Source organism: Trichechus manatus, unplaced genomic scaffold, assembly GCF_000243295.1.
Source record: "Trichechus manatus latirostris isolate Lorelei unplaced genomic scaffold, TriManLat1.0 scaffold00005, whole genome shotgun sequence".
Classification (NCBI taxonomy): domain Eukaryota; kingdom Metazoa; phylum Chordata; class Mammalia; order Sirenia; family Trichechidae; genus Trichechus; species Trichechus manatus.
In genome coordinates, this window is record NW_004443941.1 from 33,873,443 (window position 1) to 33,887,679 (window position 14,237).

Below are 14,237 nucleotides of genomic sequence, written 5' to 3' on the forward strand. Positions count from 1 at the left end.
CAACTTTTGCGTTCCAATCACCAATAATTATTTAAGCATCCTGACTGCATGTTTAATCAATTTCAGACTGCAGAAGTTGGTAAAAATCTTAAATTTCTTCATCTTTGGCCTCAGTGGTTACTGCATAAATTTGAATAATTGTCATATTAACTGGTCTTCCTTGCAGGTGTATGGATATTATCCTATCATTGACAGTACTGTATTTCAGGAGAGATCCTGAAATGTTCTTCTTGATGATGAACGTGATGCCATTCCCCTTCAATTTGTCATCCCCGGCATAGTAGACCATATGATTGTCCCATACCAGGCCATTTCAGCTTACTAATGCCTAGGACATTGATGTTTATGCATTCCATTTCATTTCTGACAATTTCCAATTTTCCTATTTTAAGTGTCTTCCAACCGGAGGGGCTCATCTTCCGGCACTATATCAGACAATGTTCTGCTGCTATTCGTAAGGTTTTCACTGGCTAATTTTTTTCAGAAGCAGACCACTAGGTCCTTCTTCCTAGTCTGAAACCTGTCCACCATGGGTGACTGTCTTAGTTATCTAGTGCTGCTATAACAGAAATACCACAAGTGGATGGCTTTAACAAAAAAAATTTATCCTCTCACAGTTGAGCAGAATCCAAATTCAGGGCGTCAGCCCCAGGTGAAGGCTTTATCTCTGTGTCAGCTCTGGAAGAAGGTCCTTGTCATCAATCTTCCCCTGGACATGAAGCTTCTCTGTGCAGGGACCCCAGGTCCAAAGGACGTGCTCCTCTCCTGGCACTATTTTTTTGGTTGTATTATCTTTTATGTCTCAAAAGAGATTGGCTTAAAATACAATCTAATCTTGGAGATTGAGTCCTGCCTCATTAACATCACTGCCACAAATCCTACCTCATTAGCATCACAGAGATAGGATTTACAACACACAGGAAAATCATGTCAGATGACAAAATAGTGGACAATCACATAAAACTGAGAATCATAGCCTAGCCAAATTGATACACATATTTTTGGGGGACATAATTCAATCCATGACAGTGATCTTGCTGGTATGTGAATACTGGTGGCATGGCTTCAGCATCACAGCAACACACAAGCCCCCACAGTACGACAAAGTGACAGATGCCTTGGGGTAAATAAAAACCTAATAGCCTTTAATTTACCAAATATTTCTGAGTATTGTAGTCCCCAACTTACGATGTATTTGAGTTATGATGAACCATACTTACGATCGTCCATTTCTTTTTTACATCTTATCGTAAGTAATATGTACTACACACAGTGTTGCAGCATGTAATTTGCTGATGTTATCATTTCATGTCAACCCCCAAAGATAAATAAAGATTGGATTTATAAAGATACTGATAGTAAAAGGCAACAATGATGAAAACTAAAAAAAAAAAAAAAGCGGGGAGGTATTCGATTTACATCAGAACCGATCTATGATGGAGTTGTCGGAAGAGAATCCTGTCATGAGTTGGGCCTATGCTAGGGGCTTCAAGATGCCTGTAAATAAGATAGACACTAGTCTATATAATCTTAGGTAAGACTTTTTTGCCAATGAAAACAAGAGAGTCCCCACCCTCTACCCCTATCCTTAGGCAGCTTATGCCAGCTCAGTTTTAGTCTTTCATTTAGTGACCTAATCTGCTCAAAGAATTTGTTCACAGGTTTGGGGAAAAGCTGTAAGTGGGCCAGAAAATTAAAAAAATTAAATGCTAACAGATGAGACCCAGTTCTGATCCCAAAGTCAGGTAAAATTAATCTTAGCTATTTTGACAATGGTCATTAAAAACCAAAACTCAAACCTATTGCCGTTGAGTTGATTTCGATTTCATAGTAACTCTATAGGACAGAGTAAAACTGCCCCATAGGGTTTCCAAAGAGCGGCTGGTGGATTTGAACTGCCAACCTTTTGGTTAGCAGCCTGAACTTTTAACCACGGTGCCACCCTGGCTCCAACGGTCATTAAATAACGAGAATTTCTGCACGTAGTTTCCGAATTAGAAAGTCTGAGACCCTTTGATAGTGGGATGCAAAGATGAACACCAAAACACAATAATTAGAAGTGGGCATTTCTCCAAATTTGCCTTTAAAAAAAAAAAAATTATGCTATTAAGCATTAAGTGCAAGGATTAAAATTTCACAAACTTCTAATTAAATCAAAATGTGGTGACAATTGCTGGCACTTGTCCAAATGCTAAAAGAATCTCATCTGTTGAATAAATAAAACATTTGCTTCCAACTTGAAGCAAAACTTTTTAGGTACGTGATTAACCTGATCTACAAATATAGCATACGAAAAATAGGTAAGATAGGTCTTTTATGAGGCATAAAACCAAGAGTTTTGGAGATGTTTGGCTGTAACTCACAAAAGATCTAAAACAAAAGTAAACAACTATACATTCCTAAAAATTAAAATATGCACATTTTCTAGAATAATTAGAAACATGGGTATTACAAGACAATTCTTACTAGGTCAAAGGCAAATTTTTAAAAATTATAACACTGCAACTACTTTGGGGGATATAGTCAAAGCCTTTCTCTTAAGGGGATAGATTCATTTATTTTTCTTCTGCAATTAGACAAAATCTCTACTTTCCATACTTTCTGAAAATAATTAAACACATTTAGTATTTCAAAACATTCACTGGGTATTTGTGATTCATCACTTAAGTATTTCAAAAATTACTGTTTTAAAAACTGTTGTTGAGTGCCATCAAGTCGATTTTGACTCACAGCAACCCCATGTGACACAGCCCCCACAGGGTGTTCTTGGCTATTAATCTTTACGGAAGCTGATCACCAGGTCTTTCTCCTGTGGAGTCACTGGGTGGGTGTGAACTGCCAACCTTTAAGTTAGCAGTCAAGCACTCAACCACTGCACCACCAGGCATATTTTATATACGGCATTTATTTACTTATTTTACTTCTTTCTTTACTTATTTATTTGTCACTGTAAAAGACTTGCACAGTGAAGAGGAATGATGCAATGGAAAGTAGATCAGACGGGGAGTCAAGATAGTCACCTAACCATTTATTCCTTTAAATGAACATCTTCAAGCTACTTTAAGTGCCAGGCAATGGGCATTAAAAAAATAGTCCCTGATCTTAAGGACTTCTTGGAAGAAACATGATACCATATTTCATTGAATTTGAGATGCCATCAATTGTAAGATGAACTCTTAACTAAAAAAAATGCTTTTAATTAAGCTATGACATATTGCCTTGAATCACATTAGCCTCTCTTAGCTTTGAATCTATTCAGAAAATGTGGCAATTTTTCCTGCCTTGAATACATTGCTTGACGTTTTCAAAGGCAATTCTCTTTTACAAATCTCGGTACAAAACACAGATTCATCAACTTTAGGGTATCTTTCTTTCTTGGCTCCCATAAAGCATTTGATTGTTGCTTTTAAAGAAAAATAAATGGAATTGTGTTCATTTCTCCAAAGGTAAATACCTACTTCCCTAATACCAAATTTATATCCCCTACTTTGTTTATGTCCTTTTCTGTTTACTCAACAATGTTTTGTTTCAATGCCAAATCATAATGATATCTTTTTGAGGACACTATAAATAGTAATTAACTCAACATATGTAGCACTGCCACCGTGTATGTACTCAATTGAAATGAAGACACTAAATATAACTCTAAGTTTGCACATGCACAGGCAATGAAAACCTGGCAAGACTGTCACCTGACCAACAGCTACCGGAAGATACTACCAATTGTTAGATACATTCTGATTTCAGAGATGTTAAAATGTGAAAAATTCTGTCTTAGTAGTAACAGCAAACTCTCATGTAGCTCCTTGATTTGATAATTCAGGCCTGTTGCATGTCTGGCCTATAGAGGGAGAAGTGCCCAGGGAGCCAGAACCCTGGAAAACAATAAAAGATGCCCAAAAGATGGTTCCCGAGTTAGCTATGAAAAATGCCACATTTCTGATGCGTTTTGGGGACCAGACAATGCAGTACTTACTGGAGGGATGAGGAATAAACTGTTTAAAGAAACATCTCCCTACGGGAAAGGGACACTAATTCCTCCTATGACTATTTCCCTCATCAGAGCACCAGTATATGATGTGGGCAAATCCCTAAATGCATTTAAAAAATTAGAGGACCATGAGTCCTCTAATGTAATAAGCACCTTTCTATGTACTTTACATACAATAACAAGCTTTGAGATCTTTGGCAAATCATGAGGGTCTCCCTTCCTGATCTGGAAAAGGAGGGAGATGGAATAGATAATTACGGAGTTCTGTACCAGGAATAAAACATTTTAATTCTATAACCATCTACAATGCAATTTTACTCCCACGCTGTTGTCTCCTTAAGCCAATACAATTTAAAGAACTTCACTGCCATTAACTGATTAATAAAAGGAATGTAAATTTTTACTATTAATCTAAAATAGACTTGATTAGGAAGGTATTTAAGAAACAGACACATATGTACTTGGACTACTACTTCTCCTTTTTAGGGAGATGGCAAAAGGTAGATAAAACTGATCCAATTTGTGGGCTTTCCTCTGTTCAGTTACTGTACTTATGATAAAAATTTAGCCATTTAAAATTTTAGTCCAAAATTAACATGATTTCAATGTGTCAAGTTTTAATGGCTACTTACAACGCAGGGTCCCTTATTCGTTTTAAAATTCTGTTCAATTATAAGGGGAAAAACAATAGACTAATAACAGATGCCAATACTGCAACATTTTCTCTTGACCCAATTTGAGGGTAGAATTAATGTGCATTACACACTTGACAAGTCTTCTGCTCCAAGGGGATCGTCACGGCCTTTGGATTTTCATACACAGGCCTGGCTAGCTGCTCCCCCTCCTAGGTACCTCCCTTTAGGCCCACAGCCTCTGATCATCAGGCAAACGAGTGAAGCTTGAAATAATTCTTAATATTTCACTTTGAAGTTGTCCTACGAGAACAGTAAGGGGAATAGATCAAAACGTACATTGTCTTCAAGGCTGTCAGTATTTGTTCCTTTTTTTTCAGGTCTGGTAAAATTCATACAACATAAAATTAGTTACCTTAAAGTGAACAATTCACTGACATTTAGTACATTCACAATGTTGCACAACCACAACCTCTATCTAGTTCCAAAACATTTGCATCACCCAAAAGGTAACCCCATACCCATTAAGCAGTTACTCTACATTCCTCCCTCCCTCAAGTCTCTAGTAACCACCAATCTGCTTTCTGTCTCTATAGGTTTACCTATTCTGAATATTTCATATAAATGGCATCATACAACATATGTCCTTTTTGTCTTTCTTCTTTCACTTAGCACAGTGTTTTTTGGGTTCAGGTTCAATCATGTTGAAGCATGTATCAGGACTTCATTTCTGTTTATGGCTGAGTTATCTTCCATTGCAAGTATATACTAGAATTTGTTTATCTATTCATCCACTGATGGACATTTGAATTGTTTCTACCTTTTAGCTACTATGTCACTCTTTCTTAAATGTCTAATATCCAACATAAACACTCATATATTGATGTCGATTTGCTTTTCTCTTTTATATATTACATACACACTCTTACATATAAAATAAAATCTAAAAAAACAGTTGCCATCAAGTCGATTTTGACTCATGGAGATCCCATGTCTGTTAGAATACAACTGTGCTCCATAAGGTTTTCAATGGCTAAATTTATGGAGGTAGATTACCAAGCCTTTCTTCGGAGGCACCTCTGGGTGAACTTGAACCCCTCACCTTTTGGTTAGCAGCCAGATGTGTTAACCATTTGCACCACCCAGAGACACTTAAAATAATCTACTCAACAGAAATCAGAGAAAACATTTAAAAAATTCCAAGGAAAACATGAAAATAAAGGAATATAAGTGAACTACTGGCAAAAATAGGAGCCTATTGGTGGCGTAAATGGTTAGACACTTGACTACTAACCGAAAGATTGGTGGTTCGAATCCACCTGGAGGCACCTCAAAAAAAATGCCTGGCAATCTACTTCTGAAAGGTCACATCCTTGAACACCCTGTGGAGCACAGTACTACTCTGCACACATTGGGGCACTAGGAGTTGGATGGAGTTGACTTGTCCGCAACTGGTTTGGCTTTTGTTTTTTGGTTTATTGGCAAAAATGGGCTTAAAAAGCAAGTAAGTTAGAAAATGATCCATAAGGGAAGGATCTCACCAGTACATAGAATTTTACTATTACGTACCTTCCCATGCTGCCCAGCTCTTTCATAACAAATGACAACATCTTCCCACATTTCTAGTTTCTCATATATCTGCAGGGCTGAACCGGTACATCCCAACTCAAAGAGTAAACCTGCAAGCTGGCGCTAGAAAAATCAAGTAAAATAATTAACGTTTTGTGATGTAAAAAGAGATTCCTGTTTAACTTAGAAGTATACAAAATCTTCCCTTTTAAGGGTCTGCTCATTGTATAAATGCATAATTTCTATAATTCAACCTCTCTACGAAGTGAGGAAATAAAAGACAATATAGAAACAGCTAAAAATACTCAATATATTGACTTTTTTCTAAGAACTCAGAAGAGCTTAACAAACAAAATCAGTATTTCTTTATCTAGAGATTCTATATATGATAATCTCTGATTTGTAAAGATGAGAACCAATAAATTGACAAAAAAGGACTCTGAGCAGTCAATATAGATGACATAAAGACATACTATATTAGTAGCCATGTACTGTATTCATGAGGGCATCTCTGGTTCCTTCTCACTTAGGTCTACTTAGATTTATTTTAAGCACATTCTAACAAATTTAGCTACATAATTTCCCAGTCTTTGGCAGATAAAAGGGGGCCAGCAAAGTTTCAATAAACATATTCAAAAATAAATATATTGTGGTTTACATCATACAAGAATGAAAAAAAATATTAGAAAGGTTAAAAAGTAGGTGAGCTTCTTGAATAAGGTATAATTTCATATTAGTGAGAGCTGTGTTATTTTCTCTTAATTACGATTTTACTACTAACTTAAAATTCATTACATATTTAAGAGTTAAAAAACTACTAAATATGGAAGATTTGGGATGGCCAAAATGAAAGATACCTGAAAATTATAAGCTAACAAATCATCAAAACAAATAAGGGGAGGAGAGTGGCACAGTATTTTTGCATTCCATGAAATATTGGAGAATGGGGCTATTTTAGAATACTTGATTAGACATTTCCAAAACCTGAACACAGCTGGAATAACTCTTAGTGCTCATCAGTAAGTAGAGCCCTGGTGGCACAGTGGTTAAGAGCTCAGTTGCTAACCAAAACGGTCAGCAGTTCGAATCCACCAGCCGCTCCTTGGAAACTGTATGGGGCAGTCCTACTCTGTCCTGTAAACTCGCTATGAGTCGGAATTGACTCTTTGGCAATGGGTATGGGTACCAGTAAGTAGTTCAATCTTTTCATTTAATCCATGAAGAAAGGTGGTGGCATCCAACATAATATGGTTAGTTAGTGGTAAAGATTAATTCTCTTTTTACTATGATAAACTAGGCCGTTATTTCTTGATTGTTTGAAATAATACACAAAGATATGGCTACTCCCTACAATGCCAAAAAAAAAAAAAAAAAAGTGATTTAATGGCTTAATTAAAGAGGATCTTTATCCAGCGGCCTAAGTATCCTAAAAACTATAGCTTCATAGCAGATAAAACATTTAGCCTAAATCCTGTTTGAACAGTATTTACATTTCCCAATGCTTCCATTCATAAAGTTTTCACTGGTCAATTTTTTCAAAAGTAGAATGCTAGGTCCTTCTTTCTGGTCTTTGTCTGGAAACTCTGCTGAAACCTGTCCACCATGAATGACCCTGCTGGTATCTGAAATACTGGTAGTATAGATTCTAGCATCACAGCAACACGCAAGCCACCACAGTATGACAAACTGACAGATGAGTGGTAGAGAAGGACATCATGCTTGGTAAAGTAGAGAGTCAGCAAAAGAGAGGAAGACCCTCAACAAGATAGACTGACACAGTGGCTGCAACCATGGACTCAAGCATAACAACGATTGTGAGGATGGCGCAGGACAGGGCAGTGTTTTGTTCTGTTGTACAGTTGTACACAGGGTCGCTATGAGTCGGAACTGACTCGATGGCACCTAATAATAACACAATAACATTTCTGTTCAGACACAGATTAAAAGCTACACTCTCAGCAGACACATGCTGTGCTACGATAATAGCTCAGTGTCTGAGATGTTTATCCATCACAAACTACATAGTACAAAGCACTTAAATTCCACAGATTAGGGTCAAAAACATGCTAACATCTTGCTGATGAAAACGCTATTCCTTTTGGGATGATATAGCAAAGCTTTTTACTTGCTTAGGTTTTATTGAGACTTCTTCAATATATAAAGTGAATTCAATTGTAATTTATCCTCTACTTAAAAAAATATAACCTACTCCAAGGAATTGCGTAACAGGGAAAATGTAAGCCACTGAATGATAGGTTGGCATTTCTAATTCTAAATCATGCTTGGCTGCTAACCCAAAGGTTGGTGGTTGGAACCCACCTAGTGGCTCTGTGGGAGAAAAGACCTGGCAATCTGCTCCTGTAAAGATTACTGCCTAGGAAACCCTATGGGGTAGTTCTACTCTGTCACATGGGGTCGCTATGAGTTGGAATCAACTTGATGGCACCTTAGAACAACAACACCCACGTGCATACTCCACAAGAAGAGAGGACAGGAAGGTGATTAAGATAACACTACCGTATTTTTAAGCAAGTAACATGCACCTTCTACATTTGTCTGCCAACCTCGCCCTCTCCTCTCTCAGGTATTTTTGTAAGCATGCTATGCTAAAAATTGGCACAGCTGTGCTTATAAAAATACCTGGGGCGGGGGGCGGATGGGTGGAGATGGCATGGTTGGCAAACAAACATAGAAGGTGCATGTTATTTGCTCAAAAATACAGTAGTTGCTAAATCACCTAGAAACCTCTGTTTGGCACACTTTGACTCTATGCTATGAGGGGCTCTGAGAGTACTATAGCTACTTAACCTCTCTGTGACTTAGCTTCCTCATCTGTAAAATAGGAATACTTTACATAAAGTTGTTACAATAAAATAATGTGTGTGAAATGCAGAGCAAAATGCACACAGATCACACTAACTGTGCAATAAAAGTTGGCTGTTATTAGAAGATATAACTACAACCCAATAAAAAGTTTTAAGGAAAGATTACTGGACTAAAACTAAGGAAGCCAGAGACTGAGCTCATTAACTGCTGGGTGATCAACCTTGGAAAAGTGTAGTTAATAGCATTAGGTCTCAATTTTCTTCTCCATAAAATTAAAACTGGACTAGATGTCTAAGTTCAGCCCTAAAATTTTACAAATTAGGGGTACCATATCTCTAATACAGGAAGAACACAGGGGCCAAAGACTAGAATCGCCACCCCAACATGGGGGCTTCAGGAACTACAATAGGTATTCTCATACCCTCAGAAAGGGCAGAGCAGATAAGGATGTCCCGCAGTATATAGTATCTAATAAATGCGTTTTTTTACTTTTTGTAAACAACTTGGTTAAAAGCTTCATTTTCTGGCAGAAAATCCTCAAGGGGCTTTTTAAATATTAAAATTTTGAAAACACAAACTTATGGTTCTCCTATTATTTAATTTCTAGAATTCTATTTTAAGTTAGTTTTAAATTCTTTAAAAATTCTTAAGGGCCTATTATTACCTCAATCAAAATAGCAATTTGAAGTAATTGACAATCCCCAGCTAGATAATTTTATTCTTTTCATTGAAACATTTGAAAATTCAAGCATAAATTGAAAATTATTCTTTTCTAATGCATATCCCTTTCTAGTGCTAAGTATTTTCCATATCCAATGACAACAACAACAAAAATACCTGAATGGCCCAGTGAGGTGGTACTTGACAGCAATAGAAAATCTTCAGGCGTTCCAATACAGATGTAGTCATATCTTCAAATTGGTCTGCGAGAGCCTAAGGACATATTACAATCAGCACCTATACACGCAGTAACTTTTTAAAATAAAAAAATCTTATAAAAATTTACCTGAACATAATTATAAACAATAAAGAACTCAGGTCATTTTGATAGGATGACAGGATGCATGAATATTTTCTTAGATTTCTTTAAATTTTAAACAAACTTTATAATCTAGTCAAGATTTACATACACACACATTACCAGGAAATAGTTTTTAAAATTAAGATTTCCTATAGTTGCTCTTTCAAAGAACTAGCTTATTTACCAGCCTTTTTACTTTTTCTATGAAAAACAGTTCTTTAGCATATCTGTTTCATAACTGTAATGCTAACTCTAAATATCACTTGGATAAATCAGAGAGAAATCATATGAAGAATTTCATTTAGGACTATACTCTTGGGAATAAAGTGAAAGACAAAAATAGGTCTATATGATCACAGAGAGTGAGTTCATTCTTCAGCTACAGAGCTATCAGGGCGGATATTCATGAGAGACCATCTATACAGTGCAGTGGGCAGCTGCAAGCTGCATGCACTGAAGAATCCCCGATATACCAAAATACCTACACTGTATTGAACAACTGAACTCTCAGAAGCCACATCAAGAAGCAGACTATCAAGATGGCTGAATCTAACAAAAGTTCCAAGGTCAACTGCAAAGTAAAATGCCAGCATTATTCAGTGGTGCAAACGATTAACATGCTCAGTTGCTAATCAAGTTGGCAGTCTGAGTCTACTGAGAGGCACCTCAAAATCCCTGGCGATCTACTTCCAAAAAGTCAGCCATCGAAAACCCTATGGAGCACAGGTCTACTCTGACACACATGGGGTCACCATGAGTTGGAATCAACTTCACGGCAACTGGAAAAAAAAAATCCGTTGGTGAGGTGATCAGTTATCCAAAGAGCTCAGATATACAACATCAAAGTGAGGGCAGCCACGCGCTGGCATCTGGGGCAAACATTTATGGACAGCAGTGCCATTACTATGAACATCCTCATCTGCTTCTTAATTTGTAATTCAATTTATTAAGTATATATATTTTTCTGATAGTATACACTTAGACCTTCTCTCAACTGTGAATTAGCATGACCTTTTATGCATAATGCACTACTCATATTTTCTTTTTTGCCAGTTGACTAGTGTTCAGAGTTGTCTTATGAAGATTAGATGGTAGTAATACACCAATGCTAATTTTCTGATTTTAATGGATATGTTGTGGTTATGTAAAAGAATGTCCTTGTTGTATATGAGGATGACAGAGCACTGTGTTAGCACTTTACTCTTGAAATACTTCAGGATACAAAAAGCATTTGTACTGTACTTGCAACTTTTCTGTAAGTTTGAAATTGTTTCAAATTTTACATAATACATTTAAAAATTTGAAAATTTCAGAAAAAGTAAAAGAAGTAGCAAGTTTAAGAAAACGACAGGAGTCTAACATATCCTAGTAAAAGCCTAAGACAAGGAGATCAGTTTCTCAGCAGGGAAATTGCTCCTAAGTTGGGAGTTCTCTAGATTATATCTGGGGGGAGATACATCTGTTAGTCTAAGAATATCCTGTCTATGAACTATTGTTCATCAGGTCAAGTGTGAGAAAATACTCACCACATCACTTCTTTGACAATCCAAGATGTTATTCAATCAAGACAGAGCAAACTGAGACATAACTAGACTCCTAAACCATCTCGGTCAATATATTTTTTAAAGCTTTCTCGCCTTGCTTCACAGAAACTTAATAGCAAAAAGGTTGCATGCTTCTGCCCAAAGCTGTTTAGTTGTGGGAGGGAGGGTAGAAAAGAATAACTTCTGGCTGTATGTATAAATAAAGAGATCACTGAATTATTTCATGAAAGGGGGAGAAAATTTTCTTTCTCAATCTTTTTGGAAAGAAAAATAACTAACGATAATTTGATAATAATAAAAGCAACACTGCAAAATTTACTATTACTAAATCCTAATTATAGGTTAAATTTTTATTTTCAAACAAAACTCATGTTTGCTGTAGCTACTGCATCTAACTATAACATAGGAAGTTTTCAGAAAACATTTCCTGATTTATTAATAAACGGATTTACTAAGTACTTCAGATATGCTCAGACACTCTCCAACGTGACAATGGATAGAGTGCAGAGAACCAACACTTATTGGAGCTGGGTACCAGACAAGTCCCTGCACAAGTACAGTCACTCTTTATAAGAACCTGATCAGGCTATCTGAATAATAAAAACTGGGAAATTAAAAACAGACCTCTAAGTTATTTGCACTTCTACACAGAATAATTACCCTCTACGTCTATCTTAAACATGACAATCACATAAAGAGGATTTAACCAACCAGTTGCTATCAAGTCAATTCTGACTTATGGAGATCCCATGTATATCAGAGTAGAATAGGGTTTACAATGGCTGATGTTTTTAGAAGCAGATTGCCAGGCTTTTCTTTTGAAGTGCCTCTGGGTTGACTCAAACTGCCAATCCCTCAGTTAGCAGCCGAGTGTTTAACTATTTACACCACACAGGGACTCCCTACCAATAAAACCAAGAACATTAAATTGATAACCAAAAGTAAAGGGTGATGGGTGTACTGGTCATTTCCTATTTCCTCTATGTATTCAAAGTATTCTTTTTTTATTTGCTAAATCACTACAAATACAGGAACATAATTACAGGACATCGCTAGGTTTTTCAGAGCAGGATTATTTCCAGCAACTCATTCTAAAATAATTCCATTATATTCATACAAACTGGAGGCATGGTAAAATGAGAAAAGCCATAGCTGGTAAGTGAAGTGACCTGGATTCTGTTCTAGGTCTATCTGCAATAAGCAAATCTTTTAACCACATGGCATTCATCTAAGAAATGATTTTTTATGTTATCCTTGTACTTCCAACATTCTGAGTAAATGGCTTTAACAAAAGAGTTTTTTTGTTTCATTTCAAGCATTAGAAGAGGTCTATAGGTTATTTTAGGCATCATTAGCTGAACACAAGTTCCATGTCCATTGTTTGGGGCAAACTGCATACACAAGTTATCTGGAAGACAATGGTAGAATGTTAAGTACTAGAAGAACAGGACTTAATGAAAGTGAAGCCTCAATTAATACTGTGTATATTTCCCTGGGTGGCACAAACAGTTAAGCACTCAATTACTCAGAAAGGTTAGCAGTTTGAACCCACCCAAAGGTGCCTTAGAAGAAAGACCTGGTGATCTACTTCTGAAAGATCATAGCCTTGAAAACTCTATGGAGCAGAGTTCTACTCTGCACACACAGGGTCGCCATGAGTCAGAATAGGCCAGACAGCTACCTTTTTTTTTTCTTCCCCCTAATGTGCATGTACATGAACATAAGCAATGTGCTCAGTGAAAAACTGCCACTTTATAAGCTTTCACATAGTCCTAGAAATTTAGGTAAATGGCCTCTAAAGTAGTGTGCCCTAACTTTTCACTTGCCACGTTCTTTCCAGTTTCTAAATCTCATGAATTTCACATGTGAAAATCATGAGTACTTGGTCATAAGTAAAAACTGGTACAGTGAGGTGATCTTTAAGGAAAGATGGTGTGGACTGAATTGTGTCCACCAAACATATCTGTCAACTTGCCCGGGTCATGATTTCCTTATGTGTTGTAAATTCAATCACTATGATCTAATAAGATAGATTAGCGGCAGTTATACTGATGAGGTATACAAGATTGGATAGTGTCTTAAGCCAATCTCTTTTGAAATATAAAAGACAGAAGTAAGCAGAGACACATGGGAACCTCACACCACCAAGAAAGCAGTGCCAGTAGCAGAGTGCACCCTTTGGACCTGAGGTTTCTGTGCTGAGGTGTTCCCAGACCAAGAGAAGACTGACGCATCACAAGGACCTTCCTCCAGAGCCAACAGAGAGAGAAAGCCTCCTCCTGGAGCTGATGCCCTGAATCTGGACTTGTAGCCTAATGGACTGTGAGAGAATAAACTTCTCTTTGTTACAGCCATCCACTTGTGGTATTTCTGTTACAGCAGCACTAGATGACTAAGACAGATGGTAATAGCAAAAAGAGAGAGAAAGATAAGCAAATATATCCAGAACCAATCATTAAGACTAGTTTCAGTCTTCTAGGACCACAAACTAAGAATTGAAAGCAAAACAGAGTCTATCCTGAGAGGGTGAACAAAGAGACATGGATAAATGGGCAAGGCAATGTGTACAGAGTGAGGAGCAGTCTGGGATACAGTCCAAGGGTAGAGGGAAAGCCAAGCCACAGAAGAGCCAGGCACAACTGCTGAGATATACC

The 14,237-nt window shown here is 37.0% G+C and overlaps 1 protein-coding gene across 8 annotated transcripts in view; it reads right to left on the bottom strand.

Annotated features, from left to right (window-relative positions):
* The window catches only part of TTC27 (tetratricopeptide repeat domain 27), a 301,971-nt gene that overhangs the window by 102,543 nt on the left and 185,191 nt on the right, over positions 1 to 14,237 (bottom strand). For 7 of the 8 annotated variants that reach the window (XR_002824887.1, XM_004369571.1, XM_023736184.1 and 4 more), the window contains 2 exons: positions 9,856 to 9,951; positions 6,193 to 6,315 (listed from right to left, as the gene is read on the bottom strand). Coding sequence is in view for 7 of the 8 variants with exons in the window: in XM_004369571.1 (XP_004369628.1) it covers positions 6,193 to 6,315; positions 9,856 to 9,951 (219 nt within the window). In the remaining variant the exon portion in view is untranslated. The remainder of the gene's footprint in view (positions 1 to 6,192; positions 6,316 to 9,855; positions 9,952 to 14,237) is intronic. The other variant, XM_023736175.1, reaches the window with a different exon arrangement.